Here is a 25,531-nt window from a genome sequence, read left to right as displayed (position 1 = left end):
CTTGCAATAATCTAAAGATTCTTCAATATACATGTACCATTATGATTTAATCAGAATCTCTTTAAGAGTATGAATTTAATTCAGGATGCTTTTTAAAGTAAAATATGATATGGTGAAAACATTCAAAAATGTTTACAAACACGCTTTAGTGTTCTTTCTGTGTTAATGTTGTATTAAATGGAGCTAAAATAATACATTTCATTTGTTTACCTTTTAATTTCTTGCACAATTGACATCCTCAGTTCAATGCTATTTCACCAAACCATACAGCGTGACAAACATAATAAAGCAGAATATGCATATTAATCTGATTATACACAGATCCACTAGCATATAAATCAAATCATGTTTGTCTCTTTCCATTTTCGAACGATTCTCATCTTAAATCATTTAACTTTGTAAGTATACTAAACTAACTCCAATTTCCCAACACTGATTTCCGTGACGCACATTTACTCTGAAGATTCCTTATAAATATTTGTTGTTATTCATCTCAAACGTAGTATTTTGCGTTAATTGACACACTGTCACACATTAAATAATTGCTAATAACCATGTGATATCCGCTGTTAATTTGAGTGTTATTTATCATTTTCCCTGCTAATCGCGAACTTCTTGTCTGCTTGCCGCCATCTTGGAAGTGTGTAAAAACAGGCGTTTACAATCGGGATACATCGACTATCATCGGTATGCTCCGCAATATAGAGAGAGATGTGTGGATAGCAACGTAAAATCGTATTCGGCTACATTCGCAAACATTTGTAAGTCAGTTGTCATTTGGCGAAGACTCGACAAGCTCGATCAGCACGCGTTCTACGCAATTAATGCTAAATGACATTGTAATCTTTTGGCTTTATTGGGAAAATTTGGTCATTTTTGGGGAAATTTTTGACAGATTTTTGGAAAAAAAACGTCATTTTTTGCTATTGGGAAGCAGCCGAATATTGGCGGTAACTTTGGGCAAAAAAAATCACTGAGTGAAAATATGAATGAAATAGTGTTTAGCCTATGTGCTACAGTTACGTTATTGTACAATGTGTACACTGAATATTAAATTAATACAGTATAGTTTTCTTTTTATAAATGCACCATACATTGTGGATAGTCTGGAAAGTAAGTTGAAATTTAGGTATAATAACATAGAAATTGTCGGACCACTTGAAATCTTGGAGGACCAGTAATTTCTGAATGCAGTTAGTGTCAAGCCCTGGCAACTAATGTGAAAATACTGAGCTCAAGCCGGGGATTAAATCCACGACCTCCAGAGTGGTAGTCAGACACTTTAACAGCGTCGCTAAAGAGCTAGCCCAACAGCAAGGCTGTTGGAAGTGACCTTATTTCACTATACTCCTCCCCCATTTAATGTTTCAAGGCCCAGACACGCACTCTACAGCATGTCTTGCATCCGCATGGCCTTCCCAGAAACCATTAAACAGCTCAGACCCATTCCAACATTCACAGTTCTTTTTTGCCTCGTCGCCATAAATGTGAAAATACTGAGCTCAAGCCGAGGATTTAACCCACGGCCTAAAATCTTGTGTTTCTTTGCAAATTAAACTCACAATGCGATCAACAACCTTCTGAATTATGCGACGCCACCGTTGCTGGTAACTCGCGAAATTGTGTTGCGTTTTGATTAAGGTTCCCCTTATCGAGTACATGAGGATTTACAGACGTTTCGCGCCCAAGTCTTTTCGCACCCTAGTTATTTCGCCCCCAAGACGTTTCCGCCCTGGTCGTTTCGCACCTGGTCGTTTCGCCCCCATACTAGCGGAACAATAGTTGTTGAGTAGTTTAATTGATGACAATTATATAATTTTATTAAGAGGATATTTATCACGTCAATGACTAAACTTATAGTCTAGACTCTAGAGTAGTAACAAAAAACTAAAATGAGATATTTTTTCTGACCTATTTATTCATTTGACATACAATAACGTAGAATAACAGTGTAAAACAACGTGATGAACACATACGATATTTCAGTAGTTTAGTTACATAAAACGACAATGAAAGCATTCTTTATTTATATATTTTATGAACCACATAAACACAACAGCGTATAAGCAACACAAAGAAAAGTCCGTAGAGTCTATTTGTTTTTTTATTTGGCATAAAATAACGTAGAATTACAGTGTTGTAAAACATCGCGATGAACACATACGATAATTCAGTAGTTTAGTTACATAAAACGATTTAGAAAAGGAGATGGGCAATTCTTCACAATGAAATTAGATTACATCCATTAAAGTCATATCGGCCTCTGATCTATGTGTCTGTTCTTTTTTAGAACAAGGACTGCAGACGAAGTCAAGCTCGCATCCTGACGTCACAGCGGCTTTGTATTCCTCAAGAGAAATACCTGTGAAACGAAGGAATTATTGTTTAATTACTGCATAGCGTCTCTTAAAATAAATACATCTAAAACAAAGGCCTCGATCTAAGAAAAAAGTAATCGCCATACAAATTACAACTTCTACCTTTACGGAGAATTATTAGAAATAGTGACATCCTTTAAATACTTAGGTATAACAGCCCAAACACTAGCAGAACGCGAAAATAGAGCTCTACATAGACTTTTCACTATTATAAATTAATACGAAAAAATACATACAAAACTACTGCCATGTAATTTAATGTTTGTATAAGTAAATAATTCTTCAATTTTCTCGTATTACAATTTAAGATATAATTTTATAGATTAAGTACTGATGAATTACTGTCTTTTTGTCAAATACATACAAAACTACTTAGACTATAGCAATGTTATTTAATTAATTACATATAATATATCGATGGATTATATAATAACTTTTTTATAATAAGTAAATGTATATCGTTTTATTAGTAAATCAAGTACATAGATGAACAAGTTGACTTATCATTTCATTATAAATAAATAATAATAATAACCCTAAAAAAACGACATTTTTAAAATCATTTTTACTGTGAAGCGAATACACGACGATCTTTATCTGATAGTTAAAATAATATTACGCAACAACATCGGATTAGTGGCAATGTTAAAATAAGCTGTCCGCATTGAATGGCATGTTTATAACACCTGTTCATACTGTTTATCAAATATCCATTTAGGGAGCACTTTAAAAGAAAACTGATTTGTTTATTTATTGACAATCGAAGGCGGGTGTCAGTAATTGATTGTTGCCTAAGCACCACTTTGTGCGTAAGCTGTCAAGTTAATCAATGGAACTTATCGCAATTAAGATGTTTAATTATGTCTTACGACTTAAACATAGAGTTTCAAGGTTTATTTCTCGTCCATGACATGTACAATATAATAATACATAAAATAACACAATTTACAAACATGCATGGCCAATCTTACAGATTTGCCCCTGTTAACCTTATGTTAAACACCTGTTATAAAATATTGAAGTTGATACAACACTGGTGCTTGTAAAACTGGGTACTAATGCGCATAGTGAAAAATGGTGTAAAAGAGCGACGACCTAAGTGAACTGGTTAACAGTGGCTTTCTGTATTTTTCCTATATAATAGATTCTATACACAAAATATATTCAATATACCATCAACTTATGACTAGAATTTCTTACTATACACAAGTACATTATATAACAGAGATAATAAATATACTATCGCTGCTATTTAGATAAAATAAGCAACACTACTACTTATTTACACATGTCATCACTTTCTTATTATTATTTCCATTTACAAAGTCTTTTTTAATTGAATTTAATAAATAGTAATACTAATAGAATATCACGCATACAAGAAACCAACTGTCTTAGTTCCATACATTGTATTGTTTTAAATATGAAATTGCACTACATGAATATTTTTTGGAATATAATAGAACAGAACACATAGTTTATTCGAGTATACATAGCACACAATAATAAATTACAGCAAAGCACATTTATAAACTGAATGAGTCGTAATTATTTACATTACAATATATAGCAGCACTGTTATTCTTTTAATACAGATCTCCAAATGTTTTCACATTTCGTTTTCTACAAATGGTAAGCGCTATAGCTACCATAACTAACACCTGTTTTATCACAATTACATAATGAGGGAATGAAATGCATTGTTAATTTAAGATTCATGCTTTTTAAATTTACGGTCAATTGCCTCATATATATATATCTATATCTATATAACCCGCTTATAAAAGATACTCATATCAAATTGATTGGATTGCGATTATCAAGTCAATTAAAATAATATCTGCATTCATTTTACATTAATATATATACTTATGGTGGCTAATTGCTTTTATCACCTACCCTTTGTCGGATAAATGCGTGATATACTTACATTATTGAATATAATGGTCACCAATTTAACTACTCAACACCTAGTGTTCCACTAATATACTTACATTATTGATTCAGGGTACTTTCTTTGATGATTATATAATGGTCACCAATTAAACTACTCAACACCTAGTCCCTGGTCGTTTCGCACCTAATATGGGGGCGAAACGACCAGGTGCGAAACGACCAGGGCGGAAACGTCTTGGGGGCGAAACATCCGAGGACCGGAGAGGATAGGCTATAGTAAGTGGTGGTGATCTCCCTTTCTGATTTGAACTTGTTTAACAAGGGTTTTCAGAGAGTCCAGAGAATTTTATTTTCGACAGTATTTTATACTGACCAAAGCTTACATACTATAAAACAGCTGTTGTTGACCAGAAACTACGTTGCAGTTTAAGAGAACCGCGTTGCGTGACATTTAATCGTTTGAAAGTGCTCGTTTAGAATTTGTAATTTGATTTCGCGACGTTACCTATTTAAAAACTGACCGTTGTTAAACTTGTTTGGAAAATCCAGGTTCGGATTGTATTTGAATTCGGGCGTTTGTTTGTTGTCGTGTTGTATTTTGAGTTTTTTAACTTCCCCAGGGTTCGTGGAACGATGTCCTTTGCCGGGAAGCCTTTTGTTTATTCTGTTTCAGGTGAAGAACATGTCTGGTGCAGCAGCGATGTTCGTGTTCTTATTGCTGGGGATTCCAATGTCCATCGTTTGAAGTCTGCGTGTCCTCCAAATGCAAGGATTGACTTTATGCCCGTATCTGGTGAATAATTTTTAACTGTTTATAGTTGAGTGTGAGACCCAACATGTTTCTGTGGCATGCTGCTTTATAATATGATTATAGGTGCTACCTAATTTACGGGCAAAAGCTTTTTAAGTTTTTTTGATAACCATGTATTTGTAATAAATATATGGACATGATTGTGTTCAAAAAATGATAATTGTTGCAATAATTGAGTAATGCATCCAAAAAAATCAATCTTAAAACGAGTTACATGTTCCAAGCTTAAAGATCTAGCATCTTATGTATTTTTTTTTTCTAGCCACAGGAATTTATAGCTGGTTCGGTGTCTGTGGTATAGTGAATGGGGTGTCTGCTAACTGACTTAGTCACTGGGAGGTCTCTGTATTGATCCTTTATGTGGGAGCATTCATTAAATAACCCTAAAGACATACTATGGCGTACCATTTGGGTTGAAAGTCAAGAAGACCTACACGTTAAAAAGAGAAATGTACGTCGAAGTACAATAATTGTACGTCAACATGAATATAAAATACACTTCGAAGTATATATTTGTACGTCGAAGTACAATTTGTACTTCGACATACATGTTTGTACTTCTACGTACACATTTTCTGAACAGCCAATCAAAATACTAGTCTCTTGAGCCGCTTTTCCTTCAGATTTATTCATAATAAATGTTTAAAATCTCATTTTTAGTTGAGGACAAAATGAATAAAAATATCAGAATGGAAAAAAACAACACATAGAAGTTTCAAGTATTTAATGCATTGAAATAGATTATATACAAATTTGAGGAAGATTCAATTGTTACCTTTTTAAAATTAAAATTATTCAGCATATTGTGTGTATGAAATGATCATGCGGGGAGGAGTATCACGACCGTCCAGCGCATTACTGTGTAGGAAATTCCCAACGGTAACCAGTTACCAAGCATTAATGGGATAAATAATTTATTATAAACTCCCCGTTGGTCGTATTTTGTGATAACCATAACAAGCAAAAGTCAGAGGTTAATTCCGCCACGCCAGGTCAATAAATACGCACAATATCTATGAGTTAGCGGTCGATAGTCGCATAATTTGGTATAAATTATAATAATAATAATGTTGAATAAATACGCACAATATCTATGAGTAAGCGGTCGATAGTCGCATAATTCGGTATGAATAATAATAACAATAATGTTCAATGTCAAAAATCTCTAAAAGCAACAGACGTAAGGTGTCCTCTGATTGGCTAACACTCAAGGGTCGGTGAAAATTGTACGTCGAAGTACATTTCTCGTTCTACTTAGTAGGTCTTGTACTCTTTCGACGTCATGGTACGTCATATAGACACTTAGTACTGGTCCTACCCAGGAAACAGTTTGTTTCATCAAATGTCTCAATTCAACTTGACAGCTTGCTAAAGCAGTTGCATTTAGCATACAGTACACTGATTTAACATAATCAAAATCATGTGATGTGTCAAATCAATTTTGATTGACAAATTTGACAGGATTTATTTTTAATCCAATAAGTTTTAGACTGTCAAATAACACACACTACGTATTGAAAGCCATACCTGGAGCTTTCGTCTGTATATCACTGACTTCATCAGAAGAATGATTTCTACTGTTGGGAAACGTTAACACCACTAATTGTCTTCTTATTTATTTTCGCAATTAAAATATTTAATAAATACAGGTATCTTGCAGGTTTCTAATTTTCTTTTGCAAACTATTGTTGAATAGTTTAAATTTTGTCGCAGCTAAAAAAATAGCCATTTTGTAGCAATTCTAAAATCACAGTCTAAACTGCATACACTTAGCTCTATAGTTACAATTTGAATGCAAATATTAGAATGCATCATGTTATATCATCCATATTTTTTTATTTAAACATTCAAATAACACATTACACAGTACATATATAAAAAGGTATGTGGTATTGTGTGGAGATACAAAAAACTTCACATCATTTATTTGGACATAAAATAATAGTTACAAAATAAGTAAAACTAAAACACTGTCATCAACCTACAATTCAAGAATATTTACGTATATGAAATTACAAAGTGGTGTTATTGTATTACCTTTTACTAAATTAACATTGCTGGTTTTGTACTAGCCATAAAACATTTATCATGGATTAACAAGTAACAACCAATTTATTAATTACGCAATAGAACGGAAATCATATTAATTGCATTATGCATTTACTAAACAAGCTATTTGCTACTGTTTAGAATTACACTATCTTACTAAAAATGATCACAGGTACTTAGTGCTTTTACATACTTGTGGTAAGTTTTGCATTACTAGTTTGACAATTATCGGCAGACACTTGTTGACATACAGACAAAATTTGCATGGGAACTCTCATATTTTTTCAGCATAATTGCCTTCAATTTGTTAATTTAACAACCCTTTGACATTGTTTGCACATCTGATCTTATTATACAATAGCTGATTTTTGTTTATAGATAGACATATATAGACTTTAAAAGTTCTATAAAAGTTTACACATGTTCCATCCAAGTAAACAAACAGAACCAATAAAGATCACCACAGATAATAACTGTGTGTATAGCTTGGAAATTTGATAGTTCAGGAATCCCTCCTTTGTTGATTTCTGTAAACCAAAACTGTCAGTTTTGCTGGATAGAATGGCTTGTATGATGCCCAGCTCTTGCCTTCGCAGAACAGCTTCTAAAAACGGAAAACCAACAAATATCTTAAAATTTGATCAATAATGCAGACAATTTATAAATGTCTTGTTTTTTGTTGATTTCGAATCTGGGAGATTTTTTATGTAAGATTGTGGTACGAACATCCAACGGTATCGGATTTTGTGGTTTTAGGCATGAACTTATTATAGTGATATGTAACCATTCGGGGATTTCGTTAAAGTGCGAGCAGACGAGGTGTTAATACGTTAAAAATTAAAGCTAAAAGACTAAAAAGTTAGATCGGAATATCTTTAAATTTTGTGAATAAATGTGTTTCTGGTGGATAACAACGACAACTTGCCAGAATATTGCTCATGATCACACGTAAAACTTCTTTCTGAGACATTGTGTACACACCGGTCTTACTGACAATAACGAAGTGACGTCACCATCTATGTATAGAATGCTTTCTCAGAGCGAATGGAAAATGCGTCACATATTCTGACAAATAAACAGTAGGGTGTCGTTATTGAAATACCGCGAGAATACTGGAAGAATAGAGATGCCAACTATAATGTTTAAAACAAATCATTTTTTAACAAGCGTTTGTGATTTGTCAGGATAATAATAACAATAAGATATCGAAAAGATCAAAGCAAATAAATTCGACAGAAATCTGAGATTCGGCAATATATGAAAGACGGGTTATGTTCACCTAAATTGTGTTTGGTAAAGACTGTCACTATATGTAGTGAACCAGTCTTCGGCTTATACCCACTGAAGAAGAGCATTCAGGGGAGATAATATAGTAATGACTTAATTCTGGAACGGTTGCGAAGAAAAACAAATAATGCGAGAATATTTAGTGCGATTCGCTACACAATTATGATGTCATTGATATAACTTTTCCTGAGGTATGTATTTACATGTGATTTAGCATATGTCAAAGTGTTTTTGATTTGTTAAAGTTCATAAATAGCATCGCGAAAATATATGTCGCGTGGCAAATTGTTTTGAGACGTATCCATATGTGGTATTCCTATGTAATTTTATGTCTAAATTCCCATATGTATGAACGGTCAACGCCCGCTTCGCGGGCTTTTGCCCGTATTACCCCTTTTACTGTCTTATGTAGTCGATATTAATTGCCGCCATAGTCTTTTGATGATTTTTGCGTTGGCATAATTATTTTAGCTACTGTTTTATACTGCAGTGGGGACGATTGAACTTTACCGGTACGCAACACTTAACATCAAACAGCGTACTCTAACCCTTAACACCTAACACATAACAACTTACGCAACGCCTTATTATCCTATATATTTCTTTAGTATCGGGGGCTACCGCCCCCAAACCCCCGCTTTGTCGATGGTTGTAAACAACTGCGTACCGGTAAAGTTCAATCTAGCCCTGCAGTGTTTGTTGCTGCCTTTGGAAAAAAAGTTGCTAATTTTAATATTTATTTGAAGCTTTGTGTACCAAATAATTGTTTTTATGCCCCCGGTAGGGTGGCATATAGCAGTTGAACTGTCAGTCTGTCTGTCCGTCCGTCCGTCCGAACACTTTAATGGTCGTAACTTTTTCAATATTTAACATAGCACCGTGATATTTGGCATGCATGTGCATCTCATTGAGCTGCACATTTTGAGTGGTGAAAGGTGAAGGTCAAGGTCATCCTTCAAGGTCAAATGTCTAATATATGACATCTGTCATCCGTCCGATAACTTTTAACATTGGCCATAACTTTTTCACTATTGATGATAGCAATTTGATATTTGGCATGTATGTGTATCTCCTGGAGCTGAACATTTTGACTGGTTAAAGGTGAAGGTCGAATGTCTAATATATGGCGTCTGTCCGTCCATCCGAAAACTTTAACATTGGCCATAACTTGTTCACTATTGATGATAGCAACTTGATATTTGGCATGCATGGGTATCTCCTGGAGCTGAACATTTTGAGTGATGAAAGGTCAAGGTCAAATGTCAAATATTCCGTCCGTCCGAAAACTTTAACATTGGCCATAACTTTTTAAATATTGAAGATAGCAACCAGGGACTACCCTAGGCCTTAAAAATAGGGAGAAGTGACTTCTCCTTTGTTCTGAAACAGGGAGAAGTTCGGAAAATCAGGGAGACGTTTGTGCAAACAATATCAAAAACAAAGCGTGTTTATTTTACAACTTTTATTATTTCTATCATTATACTATGTTTATTTGTAAAAACAATAAATTCTCACTAAAATCTTCTTCATCATAACACATTTAAGTATCTAATAATTTGTACCGGTAGCACCTTTTCATCACATATTTATCATCATTATATTATCATCATCCCTATGACTGCTTTTGTATCAAAACACAATCTTAATGCATGGAACATCTAGTACATGTATATCTATTACTGTTTATCCGAATACTTTACATGTCCGAAATATGTTCACTTAAGAATGCCTTACCTGTTTACTTTAATAATCAAAATTTTCCTTGTTGCTATCTGGTTTAACAAAACTTATCAAATGTTTGTTAAATAAAGTTAATGCTTTCTCCATTATTGAATCACCATTACTTGTAATGTGAATCGCCAGCTTTGAATTGAACGCGGGTGTAATGTTACAATTCGTCCGCCATTTGCAATGTTGATGGTCATGACATAGCAATTTAATTCTACTCGGATAATTTATATCTAATCGAGGAAATGTGTTTTCTCAATATTTATGTGTAGTATTATGACTTAAAGTATAAAAAATGAACTGTGATTCCAGTTTATATAAGATGGGTGTTACTCGTAATTTTCGGTGGATTAACAAACTGACAAAACTCGCTGGACTTTATCATATGGACGATGGTCCACCGTCGCCCAACTAAAAATAGCATGTAAAACCAAGTATGCGCATGCTCAGTGGCGGGCGCAGTAAATGGTTAAAGTGAAAGTAGATGTCGCCGCCATTTTGTGTGGTTGGTAAACTGTGGTTTGTGTCCAAATAATTAGACGGTATCTTTTGTATAATGACCCCATACTTATGTTGTCATTGCATATATTTTTATTTATGGGTTTCGGCCCGTAGCCTTGTGTTCGCCCTATATCATGTTCGCCTTGGGTACTGTTAACCCTTCGATTCAGTGAAAGTAATGAACGGAGAAAAAAACACATTTTTTTTTTAAATTGTATAATGTATTATTCATAACAGTAACACAATTGTATTGGTTGTGTCTTGTCTATATTTGATATCTGATACGCAACATATTCTTGAAGTGTCAGAAATATTTTGCCAGCAATAGTTCTTCCCCATAGTAAATACTGGAAACCATACACTATTGCATACATGCATCTAGTCCAAATTTTTTACGCTCTTAAATATTAATTTAAGCTGTCCTACCGTAACCCAAATTCGACGACACCTAAATTCGACGATGTTCTATTTGTATTGATTAAATGGATGATTATTGTCTTGGAATCATTTCAAAGTAATACATCGGAGTCTAAAATTATTATTTTGTGCTATTAAACATTTCATTATTTCTTTAATTATTTGCTAAATATTGCTTCATGTAATCGTTACATTGTCGAATTTGGGTCACAGTTTGCAAATAGATGCCCCTAATGTTATTGTAAGCCAATAATAAGTTTCATTAACACCTCGTTGTAGGTATACCACCTCTATAAAAACCAATTTACCGAAACCTCCACGGCAACCTTGGACCACTTCTCTTTCTTATATATATAAACCAACTCCCTTCTTCCGTCACTAAATCCAAGGTTCGCCTTTTTGCAGACGATACAGCTATTTACCTCACTGTAAACTCTCTCTCAGGTTGTGCATCTCTGCAACAAGACCTAGACAAGCTTCAGGAATGGGAACAAGAGTGGGACATGGAATTTAACCCATCCAAATGCCAGGTCCTACACATCACAAGGAACCGCAACGTCATTGAACACGGTTACTTTCTCCATGGCCAAGCTCTTGAGTCCGTCTCTGATGCTAAATATCTTGGACTCGATCTCTCTTCTGACCTCAGCTATAATACACACATTGACAGAATCACCAACAATACAAACAAATCACTAGGCTTCATTAAAAGGAACATCACAACACATAATTAAAAGGTACGAGAACTCGCATACAAGTCTCTGGTCTGACTACAAGTTGAATACGCTTCCACTGTCTGGAGCCCATAGACCAAAACTGCCATCAATAAAGTGGAAAGAGTGCAGAACCGGGCTGCACGCTGGGTGCAGCGAGATTACTCTCCCTTTTCCAGTGTCTCGGCCATGGTACAAGATCTAGGCTGGAGATCGCTCGCAGATCGTAGAAATGACAGCAAACTCATCATGTTCTACAAAATCTATCACAACCTTGTTGCCATACCTCTCCCTCAATATATAAAAGCAACAATCCGCTTCACTAGACACATGCACCCACTGTATCTACAAAAGATACAGACAGGATCACTCTACCACTATTACTCCTTTTTCCCACACAGCATCACACTATGGGACAAGCTCTCAGCTGATATCGCTACCCTATCCGATCTTGAAAAGTTCAAGAGGGCAGTGGTAAATGTGCGGTACTCGTCTGTTAAATGATGTTTTTAACCCTCACTTTTATCTTTCACCTTCACTAGACTCTTTTAACCACTTGACTTCTCTCCATTCTCCTGGAGATTTCAAGCTTTTAGTCTCACTACCCAACAATATCCTTTGCTGGGTCCTTTTTACCTTTCACACTCACTAATGTTCCTGACGTGCACCTTTTCCCTGCCTATAATACTCGAAAGAGCGGTTTGCAGTATACAGAGGTAGATAGATAGCATTTACTATATAAATCAATTTACGGAACTTGTCATTTACCGAAACCTCCATAACCCCACTGGGATACTTTTTATATAGGTAAAGTATCTCTAAATTCTTTGCGCGTCTTATAAATAAGACTAACATGCATCATGCAGAGATCTCCCTCTGGTTTAGTTCAAACCTGTATATTTTAGTTTGATTGCATAGGGCTTATTTGAAAAAGCTGTAAATTTTGTTTCCTGTGCCTAGAACCAGTACTTAGTGTCTATAGGGAAGATCTAAAGAACGCTTCCACAGTGGGGATCGAACCCGTGACCTCCTGGTCGCTAGGCGGACACCATATCCTTTACGCCACGGCTACCTCAGGGTTTGTGGTAACGGTACAGTTTGTCAAGGTATTCCGAATCATTAAGCATTCTGAATCAACATTTTCATTTAAACATCTTAACGTTTGGTATGCAATTCGAAAGGTTATTGTTGTTTCTAAAAATTTATTACCCCAGCCTGTAAAGAATGAAGAATCATTGTTTTTTATGAAAATGTTGATTCAGAATGCCTTATGATACCTGTACCCTGAGGCGGGGGAAATAGGGCATCATTAAAAAAAAAATTTGGACTTTTGAACCAAACATAAGAAACAATATAATATGTTTTTTTAATCACTTGATAAGTCTATATTACCGCCAAATTAAATACATAACAATTGTATTTAGTTTTAAACATTTTAAACTTGACAATTCTGGGTCTAGGGCAATCAATTTGCTTGAGTGTCGGGGTGAATTTTTATCTGGGGAAAAATTTAAAAAAAATTGTTGAGGGAATGGGGCCTTATTTTGGCCAAGTCTTGAATCGTTATAAGACGGTATAATATTATATTTACCTGTCAATAATATCTGCAAGGGGAGTTAGACAGTATAGATTGATATATACATGTACATGGTCACTGTTAATGTCACTCAAATAGATAAAGTAATCAGTATTGGTATTTAATGGTATGTTTTTTCATGAGAATAAACTTAAGGTTAATAGTGATTACATTGTATAATAAAACAAAGCATGTGCAAATATTGCAATAAAATATTCATTTTTAACACCATTGAAAAAAAGTTAACAATATCTATACACATTTCTTGCTATTTTACCATACCATAACTGCTTCAATCACATAATCATTATTTCAATCAATTAACTGGGTCCGTTATCTCATCATCTCTAAATAAATCATATATATTGATAGCCACCTGTTTCGTACACATTTCAAACTAATATTTCAGACACCAAACGCAAAGCCTATCCCAAGGCAATGCCCCATTTGCGTGGTAAAGAGCAAGACGACTATGTACCTCCAGGTAGCAGACCACGTTCGCTGGGTGCAAGCACTGACGGCAGACCCCATGAAGCCGTTAATGTCCGAGGCACGTGCTAAGACCGGGCGGAAAGTGAAGAAGACAAAGCCGAGGAATTACTACTCTTGCTGGCTGTGCGACCGGTCGGTGATTGACCGGCTGCGTCATCTAGAACAGGAGCACAAAATGGAGGCTGGGACATTCAATTTCGTTTACACAAGAGGGCCGTTTCCGGAAGGTAAGTGTTGAATTGTGTTTGTGTGTTTTTTGTATTTAATTTCTCATATTTCTATCAATGTCTAATACAAAACCATACCAAACGATTTGTAACTTTTACATTTAAACGTCATTTACAGGTCACAAAAACTTAAGGAAAGGTGACCAGCAGACTCGCCACTCATGATGACTCGGCATAGGAGGATGAGAAGGTGGAGGATGAGGAGGAGGAGGAAGAGGACTTTTCGTTCCTAACGCGGAAATACTGCCTGAGCCTGGAACCCAATGCAAGGGTGATGCATGGTCGGAGAAGCTGCAAGTAACAATATGGATTGCTTATATAGTGTAAAGTCTCGAGTCCGTTTACGGGGTAGAACCAGTACTTGGTGCATTAAGCCCTGTTTTCCCAGATTTTTTTAAATTATATACATTTCAATTGATAGTCATTATTATTGCAACATGTATATATCTTAAAAACCGTGAGGAAATATATATAAGTACATTAAAATTTAAGATAAATATTATTTATTTATAATACTTTGGAATTACTGGTTGTGAGTTAATTATATGCGATTTCACCATCTAGCATAGAATATCATCCAATAATACTTGTTGCAGTTTCAATCGTTGACTCATATGTAGGCTACATGTTCCTGCTGAGCAGGCCAGGTGGGTTGACAAACGAGTCGAAAACACAAGAGGTCAACATGAAGATCAACCGGTTCCTGGCCCTGTCTGGCTACTTGGAAGGAGTGGTGTTGAGTGACGTGCTGTTGTGGAAGGGCCATATGGAGGTCCACGACAGTTCCTTAACACCACTCACCAGCTGAAGACGGTGCAGACTGCACTAACGGCAATCAAGAACTTCCTGAAGTGGTGCGAGGGAACGGTCTAGCGGACGCCCGCGCATTGAACAATGTAAGCGTAAACATAGGATTTGATTTATGTAAATTATTCATTCTTCTTGGACATCTACTTATTAATGTTTTGGCGTTGTCTGTCTTTCTGTCTGTTCTTCCGTCCATCTTTCCGTCCGTCCAGCACTTTTGTGTCCAGAGCCATATCTTGGAAGTGCTTTGGCCGATTTCATTGAAACTTGGTATGAGTATATATATGGATAAGAGGATGATGCACGCCAAATGGCATTGTACACAGTTTGTTAATAACGGAGTTTTGGCCCTTTGTATCTTGAAAAAATGCTTTTTTGAGTGTCAAATATAACACTTTTGTGTCCAAAAGCATATTGGCGGGGATATCAATTCAACAAATTTGCTTGTTTAGCTTTATTTTTTTCAGTCCGATCTCCTTCTCACAGGCTGCCTGACCTCAACCCGCCTGGATATGAGCCGTCGCGAGGTTATTCGGAGGGTAGAGGACAGTGCCGCCATCCTGACGGACGCAAACCTGGAGCGCCACTTCACTGAGAGTGAGCATGTAGTGAAAACGATCAAGGTGATCCAGGAGCCCCCAGCTGGCACACCTGAAAGATATTCGGGGAATAATTATTAAACTGATAGCGCTCTATAACGCCTCCTGAACCGGCAGGTATACAAACCTGAGGGTATGTAATATAAATAAGCCTAGTATTGATTCGAAAAGATAACCCTAAATTACTTTTCAGACCAGAGTTGTTTTTAGTAGCAATTGCATAGAATTGAATGAAACTTGAAGTTAATAGGCGTTAAAATTGGGTTTATTTAAGTATACAACAAAGCTGTTCGCCTGTTAATTGACCGACTTGTCTTATGTATAATATTTTTACCAGATTGTTACCTTGAAGACAGATAAACTATAATGCAAAAGTTCGTTTTGACATTCCAAATTGGGGAAAGGCCTTGAAGCCATTGTAAAATTAAACTGTTATGGCCCCTTAATTGATTGAAAATGTCAAATTTCTGTCTGCATATGTTGGTGTATGAATTTAGTGAAATTCAAATTGAATCAAATTTGTTATCATTTTCAGTGGTTCTTGCTTAAGTGTCATCAGGATGATTTGGTCATTTCAGAGATGTACCCTTTATAGCTCAACTTGAGTTATTGTTGCTGGTCTTTGTCTGTTTTGCGATGTGTGTCTATATGTCAACATTTTTACTTTAACAATATCTCCTACTTAACCTTTGGGCAAAGCTTGATGAAACTGGCAGGAAATTCCTGGCATGAAGCTCCTTCAATGTTGCTCCAAGAATTGTATTCCATGAAATCCTTGTTGCCGTGGAAACCAAAAGGAAAAACTTTAAAAATCTACTCTGAAACTGCAAGGCCTTGGGCTGAGATATTTAGCATGAAACATTGTGTGGTGGACCTTTACCCGTGGGCAAGTCGATTTTTTGTCGAGCCCACTTATGGAGAACTCTACATATTTGTCACAGTTGGCGGTTTGGTGTATGTGGATCAGTCCGTCAGTATGAAAGTCCGGGTTAGGCTTGTCTGGAGCGTAAGTCTTTTATTGAATGGAGAAATTTCAAATAACTTACAATAAATGTTCACAATCATGACACCGCCGATCACTGCTCAAGAAAACGTCAATATCTCAAAGGTCAAGGTCACACTTTGAGTTTAAATGTCAAAAATGGCCATAAATGACCTTGTCTGGGCCATTATTAAGTCATTCATTGTCAGAATTAAATTCAATTGAAAATCATGTGTTCACCATAATTTGACGGTGTTGCATGGGAAGGAATAATGTCGAAATCTCGAAGGTCAAGGTCACACTTTTAGTTCAAAGGTAAAAATGGCCATAAATGAGCATGTCCGGGCCATAAATGTGTCATTCATTGTAAGATTTTAAAATCATTAAGCACATTTGTTCACCATCACTCAACGGTGTGTCATAAGAAAGAACTACGTCAAAATCTCCAAACTCAAGATTACACTTAAGAGTTCAAAGGTTAATTGGTAGGACTTGTACCATGATTGTTCAAACTATGTTCCTGGGGTCAAAATTGCCCTACTGGGGAGGGAAATGTAATTTCCTTATTAGTATATTGTAAAAACTTCAAAAACAAAAATCTTCTCATAAACCACAAGGCCTAGAGCAAAGATATTTGGCATGAAACTTCATCTTGTGGACCTTCACCAAGTATCATTGGATCATATTTGCCCCACCCTCGGATCAAATTTGTTTTCCTTATATAATATATGTTATAATGAACACTTTAAAATATTCTTCTCAAAAACTGCAGTGCGAACATACATATTTTGCATAAAACATCATATGGTGAACTTCTATACAGATTTTTAAAATTATCGGCTGGGGGTACCAATGATAAATTCATTGAATTTACCTGCTAAGATTCATTTGCTTTGTGGATATGCAATAACTTGCAATGTTTTTAAAGTGATTGAATGGTTCAACATTAACATAAAATTAAAAAGAAAAAAACTATTTCATACATCATATTATGCTTATAAAAAGCCATAATTGTAATGCTTTCATGGAAAAAATGAATGTTTGCTTAATTTTCAAAAATATTAATAAATCTTTAATGTTAAGGATTCCTCATAAAGGTTTTACGTGTGCACAGAATGTTATGGTAATCTCCAAAGCATTCCCATTACAAAATACATCAGATGTCTATGGATAAGTTATTTTTATGCCCCCTTTCGAAGAAAAGGGGGTATATAGTTTTTCGCACTGTCCGTCTGTCTGTCAGTCTGTCACACTTTTCGTGTCCGCTTTCTAATTCAAATAATTTTCATTCGATCTTTACCAAACTTGGTTAGAAGTTGTGTCTAGACAATATCTAGGTCAAGTTCGAATATGGGTCATGCCGGGTCAAAAACTAGGTCACGGGGTCACTTAGTGCATTTCAAGGATTTAGCATGGTGTCTGCTCTCTAATTGAAGTAGTTTGCATCAACATTCATGCGCCTGTCAAGTATCGGGCATTTACGCAGCAAAACACCCTCTCACACATCCAAATCTCATGCTCTCCTTTTTTATACGCCCGTTTTTAAAAACGGGACGTATTATAGTTTCACCCTTGGCGGGCGGCGTTCACAGCAGTGTCCGCTCTCTAATTCAAATAGTTTTCATCCGATCTTCACCAAACTTGGTCAGAAGTTGTGTCTAGACATTATCTAGGTCAAGTTCGAATATGGGTCATGCCGGGTCAAAAACTAGGTCACGAGGTCACGTAGTGCATTTCAAGGATTTAGCATGGTGTCTGCTTTCTAATTGAAGTAGATTTCACCCGATCTTCACCAAATTTGGTCAGAAGTTGTGTATAGATGATATGTAGGTCAAGTTCAAATATGGGTCATGCCGGATCAAAAACTAGGTCATGTGGTCACTTAGTGCATTTCAAGCATTGAGCATGGTGTCCGCTCTCTAATTGAAGTAGTTTTCATCTGATCTTCACCTAATTTGGCCAGAAGTTGTGTCTAGATGATATGTAGGTCAAGTTGGAATATGGGTCATTCAGGGTCAAAAACGAGGTCACAAGGTCACATAGTGCATTTCAAGTATTTAGCATGGTGTTCCGCTCTCTTATTGAAGTAGTTTTTTATATGATCTTCACCAAATTTAGTCAGATGTTATACTAAATGATATCTAGGTCAAGTTTAAATATGGGTCATGCCGGGTCATCAACTAGGTCTCGAGGTCACTTAGTGCATTTCAAGCATTGAGCATGGTGTTCAAAACCTTCGAACGGGCGTATCTTGTGACAGTTTGGCACTCTTGTTTAAACTGACGATGCATGAAACTATTTTCACTTATATTTTTTATGTAATTTAAATGCCAAAATTTAGAAAATGCATTATGAATGGGAAACGAAACTGTAAGTAAGTAAATAGTGTAACAGTTACTGGACAAACAACCCATTTTTCAAAAGAAGCGTTTTTTTTGTAAACTGTACTGATGGTTTTGCTAGTTATTCCATAGGTTGTTGATAACTCGCGTTTGTTCAGCTAATTTCATTATTTCTTTTATAGCTATTATTGTGTTATCATGGTCATTGATGTGAACAAAAGCAAACTGTTATTTTTACAGCATCCAGTAAAAATACCCATATTGTAAATCTACACGGGTACTACTGCTCTAATGTTTGATCAAGAATGCATCTAATGGATTATCAAACTAGTGGTGTCACTCAATTGATTTTTGCATGTATAGGTAGGAGTACCTAAAGATTGAGCTGGAGACAGTGAAGGTGCTGACCTCTGTGTGGAACACTTAGCAGCTGGCAAGTTTTAATATTGAAGGGCATGGTTCCCAACCGCCCATCACACACAGAATGTAGCTTGTCGTCTTCTGCAGTAAAAACTGGTTAGTGCTCCACAATGCGATATGTTCATATGTATGTTGCTGGAGTATTAATTATTATTATCAAGATTATCTTGTTTTATATTTCTTGATTATTTGCTATTATATCCCCAAAAACGAAGTATAGTGGGGTATATAGGAGTGACCTTGTCTGTCTGTCCATGGCTCTGTATTAAGTGTCCCCTCTCTAATTCAAGGTGTTTATCGGATCTTCACCAAACTTGGTCAGAAGTTGTATGTAGATGATGTCTAGGTCAAGTTTGAATATGGGTCATTGCCGGGTCAAAAACTAGGTCACGGGGTCACTTAGTGCGTTTAAAACATTCATCATGCTGTCCGCTCTCTAATTTAAGTAGTTTTCATCCAATCTTCACCAAACTTGGTCAGATTTTTATCTAGATGATCTCTAGGCCAAGTTTTAACATGGGCAATGCCGGGCCAAAAACTAGGTCACAGGGTCACTTTGTGCGTTTTTTAGCAATTCAGTATGGTATCTTGCTCTCTAATTCAAGTAGTTTTCATCCGATCTTCTCCAAACTTGGTCAGAAGTTAATCTAGATGATCTCTAGGCCAACTTCAAACGTGGGCCATGCCGGGCCGAAAATTAAGTCACATGGATTTTGACTTTAGGTCCTATAACACTGGCTTTGGACACCTGTCGACAGGCTTTCAACACAAATTTTTGGAATAAATAGTGGACTGAATATCTATCTAAGTTTGGTTGTGAGCTTATCTGGGCCATAACTATGTCATTCATTGTGAGATTAAACAAAAAAATTGCACATTTTGTTTACCATCATTGGACGGTGTGTCATGCCAAAGAATTGTCGATATCTCTGAGGTCAAGGTCACAATTGCATAATAACTATTAAAATCGCCAAACATGTAAATATGTTTTTCTTATTTTGTGAAGACAGCATGCAAATATTCTGTGGTCATGTGGTATGTGGGGTTATTCCTGGTATATTGGAGTCTGTATGTTGGTTGGTCTGTTGTGGCTTTTGTCTTTTCATTCAAACTTGTAAATATGTGATCAGCATGAAAGAAGATTTTCAAAACACCAATTTTATTTGCATTGATTTCACATCCAAGAGTAATGGTCTTGATTCCTTGATCCTCGCTCATAAACATTCACAGGGACAGCAGGGGTATTTTATATTGTTTATGACCAAGTTTGTATTATATTGGTTTTGCAAGTGTGAACTTTTTAATGGATAAATTGATAGATTGAACAAATTTAATTTATTTTTGCCCTCCTTCGAAGAAGAGGGGGTTTATTGTTTTGCACATGTCGGTTTAGACGTCCATACAAATGGTTTCCGGATGATAACTCAAGAACGCATAGGTACATTAATCATGACTGGCAAATGACCCCTTCAATTTTCAGTTCACTAGGTCAAAGGTCAAGGTCACAGTGACTCGAAACGGTAAAATGGTTTGCAGATGATAACTCAAGAAAGTTTAAGCCTAGGATTCATGAAACTTCATAAGGTATATTGATCATGACTGGTAGAAGACCCCTTTTGATTTCCAGGTCTCTAGGTCAAAGGTCAAGGTCACAGTGACCTGAAGCAGTAAAATGGTTTTCGGATGATTATATATAATAATTAGCTATAAAGTGAGAGTGATTACATGAGTATTCACACAAGGCTGCCACTACAACTGACAGCCCATTTGGGGGGTGGGGGCATGCATGTTTTTACAAACAGTCCTTGTTAACATTAAGTTATCTGTATCCAGTACCATTTTAAAACGGAGGGGGATGGTTTGTTGGAGATGCTACGGAGACTAAAGGGCAACATGGCTTGCCAAGAACTTCACCATAATATCCTGAATATTAAGTACAAAAGATAATGACACTCACAGTTCTCTCCATAAACCCCAATACTCTTCTCTCCATAACAGGGTGCTGGAAGATGCTTTCTGCTATATTGACTGCTTCCAAGCGCTTCCTGACCTAAAAATTATCTCCCAGCAGCAACCTCCCCAAGTTGTGACGAGAGTCTTTAAGGTAATTGAAAGAGGGTGCAATGTGAAGTATAAATGCATAACGAGCCAAAATTTGAAAGCTTAGGTTTGGAATAAGTCGTCTCATGGTCAAAGTCACACTTATACTCAACTTTCACATACCATTATATATGCAAGAAGCTCATTCAACAACTCGCCACAATTAGGTTATATGCTGAATTCATACTTTCAGGTCAAAGGTCCTAGGCCACTAAGTAATGGTTAAGATCTTTGATGTGTGCTCTGTAAATCCTATACCCATTGAAATATTTCTTTGAAATCTCACTCAAATGGTGACCATATTGTTTCAATATGCAGAGTTTGGATTTGGCATCACACTTGAAGATAAATATTCATTTGCCACATTATGATTTTGATTCTTCTTAGTAAATCACATATCCCGTTTCATTGTTCCAAGAAACAAAACACCAATGCTCACCACAATTCATTAATGCGATTTGCAAAACCAATCAGGTTCAAACAAGATAAAAGGTTGGAACATTCAGTTCTATCCATTAAATTGGTATCCGCTCATTATTGTCCCCTACCGGTTTCATCGGAGGGGACTTATGGTTTGCGCTCTGTCTGTCAGTCTGTCAGTCTGTCCGTCACACTTTTCTGGATCTTGCGATAACTTTAAAGTTCTAAATATTTTTCATGAAACTTGCAACATGGATAGATGGCAATATGGACATTATGCACTTAATTTTATTTTGTTCCTACGTCAAAAATTGTGGTTGCTATGGCAACCAAAAAAAATAAAAATCTGAAAATTGTGGAATTTCGGACAATGGTGGAGCCGGTAGGGGACCATATTGCTTGACAATAGCTTTGTTTACTATAAATCTAGTTGGCCCATCTGTTGGTAGACCTAAGCTTGTCCGATTGATAACTGAACTTCAAAGGTCAAGGTCACATTAACATTTTCCTTATTTGACAGCCTGGTCCAAGTGATAGCTTAAGTTATGTTTGTTCCTCAGTCTTCAGTATTTGGTATCATTGTTGCTTACCTTAAGAAAAAACCATATTCATTTTTACATAGATACCATTAAGTTCAAGGTCACAAAGTCAGGTAAAAAGTATTTTTATATATATGATAGCTTTGTCCGAGTCGTATCATAAGTTTCTTTTGTCTTCACATTGGGTTTAATGTTTGTTTATGACAGGACAAAAAATCTGATACTCCACTGGTCAAGGTTGCTAGGAATTGGATATAATGTCATGTAAAGAGGACATTGGTGTTTCACAAAACATTTCTCGTTGTAAAACTGAAAACTTGAAATGTTCACTGTCTAGAGATGTACAGAACCATGAGCCCACACTCACCCAGTTAATTCTGGATTTTATTGACTTTTTTTAAGCTTTTTGGAATGCTTCTTACCTGTTCAGCATGTCCTAAATAGAATAAAACCACACCTCAAAATATTTCCTTTGACATATTGCTTTCATATTTTGCATACTGCTTGACCAACATGACCACAATCTATAAACAAGAGCAGACAACTGTATCAAGCATTTTGACAGAATTATAGCCCCTTTTATACTTTGGTAGTTGAAACATTTGGTTAAGTTTTGTGTTTTGGTCTATTTTATTCCTAAAGTATCTTAGCTATTGCTTTTTAGACTTGGAAAACTCACTAACTATCGTAAGGGGACTGTAACAGGGCAAGTTGCATAACTCTGGTTGGCTTTTTAATGGAATTATGGCCCTTTTTGTGTCTTTGTAACTTTGAATATTTTGTTTAATAGTGTGATTTAGATCCACTTTACTTCTAAAGAATCAATGCTATAGCTTTCAAACTTCAAATACTTTCTTACTATCATGATGTTACTGTACCTGGAAAGTTGAATTTGACCTTGACCCTTTGAATGACCTTGACTCTCAAGGTCAAATTAACAAATTTTGCTTAAATTGTGATAACTTCTTTATTTATGATCACATTTGATTCATACTTTGACAAAACAACACTTACCTGACATACCACAATGGACTCCACCCAACCATCCACCCATGCCCACCCCAGAAAACAACCCCCCCCCCCCCCCCCCCCCAAAAAAAGACAACAATTTTTTTTATTTTTTTTTTAAAATATCTATTAATGACCACACACCCCACATATAACCCCCTATCCATGATGGCTTACGTTATGCTGTCAAGCACTCGAATAGTTGAGCGCACTGTCCTCTGACAGCTCTTGTTGCCTTAAATTTTCATTGTTCTTTGAAATTAAATTAATAATGGCCATTTTTTTTCACTGCTCTTTGTTATTATTTGTTTTTTTTACAACTTTTTCTGCAATCAATTTAAGGGGACATGTCAATGGTATTTCTCTATGCAAAGGCAAATATTCAACATCACATTTCCACATGTCCGATTTTTTATGAAAATAAAAGTACATGTATAAGGAACATTGATGAAATCGTTTAAAAAAGATTAGTGAAGGGCCAAAAAAATATTATTACATAATGGTCTTAGTGCTTATGGGGAGCGAAATCTTGCCCACAACATTCACAATCTTAATGAATATTTTCTACACAAAAACTACTGTTCCATATCATTATGGTCAATGAGCATGCGCATGGACCTCTAACTTTTGATGAGGTTTGAGGTCACTGGGGTCAAGGTCACCGATGCTTAAATAGAGACTTCCTTCCGTCAAACTTTTGCTACTGTTTCTCATAGCGCCTTCAATACTTTACCAATCGCTTTCCTACTTGGCATGTAGGTACCTTGCATGGACCTCTACCTTTTGATGAGGTTGAGGTCACTGTCAAGGTCCACCCGAGGCTAATAATAGACTTCCTTCCGTCACACTTTTGCTACCGTTTTCATAGCGCCTTCAATACTTTACCAATCGCTTTCATATTTGACATGTAGGTACCTTGCATGGACCTCTACCTTTTGATGAGGTTTGAGGTCACTGGGGGGTCAAGGTCAAGGTCACCGAGGCTAATAATAGACTTCCTTCCGTCACACTTTTGCTACCGTTTCTCATCAGCTCCTTTAATACTTTACCGATCTCTTTCATATTAGGCATTAGGTACCTTGCATGGACCTCTACCTTTTGATGAGGTTTGAAGGTCACTGGGATCAAGGTCAAGGTCACCGAGGCTAATAATTAGATTTTTCTCGTCACACTTTTGTCACAGTTCTCATAGCGCCTTCAATACTTTACCGATCTCTTTCATATTAGGCATGTAGGTACCTTTCATGGACCTCTACCTTTTGATGAGGTTTGAGGTCACTGGTCAAGGTCACCGAGGCTAATAATAGATTTTTTAGGGTTTATTAACATACATTGACAAAGCGCATCATCGGGGAGCATCCATCAGTTTCACTGATATTCTTTTTGTTCTTAGTAACTTTGAATATTTTGTTAAATTTTGGTGTTTAGATCCACTTTACTTCTAAAGTATCAAGGCCTATTGCTTTCAAACTCAAATACTTTCTTACTATCACATGATGGTACTGTACCTGGCAAGTTGAATTTGACCTTGACTTTTGAATGACTTGACTCCCCCCCCCCCACCCTCAAAATTTGTTTTTTTCTTTTTTTTTTGAAATAACAATCTATTAAATGACCACACACACCACATTATACCCCCTCTCCATGATGCTTACGTTATACTGTCAAGCACTCGAAAGGTCGAGCGCTCTGTCCTCTGACAGCTCTTGTTAATTAGTAATGTACATATTTACAATATATAAAGCAAGGTCTGTGCTTTAAGAAACATTCAAATAAGTTCTTATTAACGCATACATTTATTTCAGAGAATAAAAATTCCGTTTTAGCTGTCGATATGCCCTTTACAAATCTTATTGATTCAAGAATCAAATTTTTAATGTGAGCCTGTTAATTTTTATTTTTGTACAGAAAATGCAAATGATTTGTTTTTCACCATAACTTAACAGAGTATCCATTGCTTCTTTTCAGTGTTCCAGACGTGCTGTGATGATGCATTTCAAGAAAAGCCATCAGAATCTTGCAATGATCTGTATACTTAATAAATGACAAAAACAACGGACACTGTATTGTTATTATTATTAAATACATAACTTCCATATTTGCCAAAAAGGTATATGATGGAGAGTTCAACGTGTTATCGATGGTGATTTGATTGCCTTGCTTTTTATGTCCCCCACTATAGTAGTGGGGGACATATTGTTTTTGCCCTGTCTGTTGGTTGGTCTGTTGGTTGGTTGGT

At 36.0% G+C, this 25,531-nt stretch overlaps 2 protein-coding genes across 17 annotated transcripts in view; one reads left to right on the top strand and one right to left on the bottom strand.

The window, feature by feature from the left end:
- LOC127837992 (zinc finger protein 729-like) overlaps positions 1–25,531 on the bottom strand; it is a 462,677-nt gene that overhangs the window by 387,445 nt on the left and 49,701 nt on the right. The window lies entirely within an intron of this gene.
- LOC127837996 (uncharacterized) lies at positions 10,533–21,295 on the top strand. 6 transcript variants are annotated; one of them, XR_008029596.1, is made up of 7 exons: positions 12,285–12,587; positions 13,766–14,075; positions 14,194–14,372; positions 14,696–14,971; positions 15,350–15,598; positions 19,169–19,321; positions 21,224–21,295. XR_008029596.1 is itself a non-coding variant. In XM_052365478.1 (4 exons), the coding sequence occupies exons 1-3, from the start codon at positions 10,634–10,636 to the stop codon at positions 14,238–14,240; spliced, it is 378 nt and encodes a 125-aa protein (XP_052221438.1). In that variant the 5' UTR covers positions 10,533–10,633; the 3' UTR covers positions 14,241–14,971; positions 15,350–15,448. The 6 variants fall into 6 exon arrangements, 1 of the variants encoding a protein (XP_052221438.1); XR_008029595.1 differs by having other exon boundaries at positions 14,672–14,971; XR_008029592.1 differs by lacking the exon at positions 12,285–12,587 and adding an exon at positions 10,610–10,668 and having other exon boundaries at positions 14,194–14,971.

This window comes from Dreissena polymorpha, chromosome 7 (assembly GCF_020536995.1).
Source record: "Dreissena polymorpha isolate Duluth1 chromosome 7, UMN_Dpol_1.0, whole genome shotgun sequence".
NCBI lineage: Eukaryota > Metazoa > Mollusca > Bivalvia > Myida > Dreissenidae > Dreissena > Dreissena polymorpha.
This window is presented reverse-complemented; position numbering and strand designations above follow the sequence as displayed.

Excerpts from the sequence above, each read along its gene's own strand:
- LOC127837996 (XM_052365478.1), top strand. The coding sequence starts at position 10,634 with ATGTCGCCGCCATTTTGTGTG. Across the intron at positions 10,655-13,765 it reads TGTCGCCGCCATTTTGTGTG|ACACCAAACGCAAAGCCTAT; the intron begins GTTGGTAAACTG and ends CTAATATTTCAG. Across the intron at positions 14,076-14,193 it reads AAGAGGGCCGTTTCCGGAAG|GTCACAAAAACTTAAGGAAA; the intron begins GTAAGTGTTGAA and ends CGTCATTTACAG.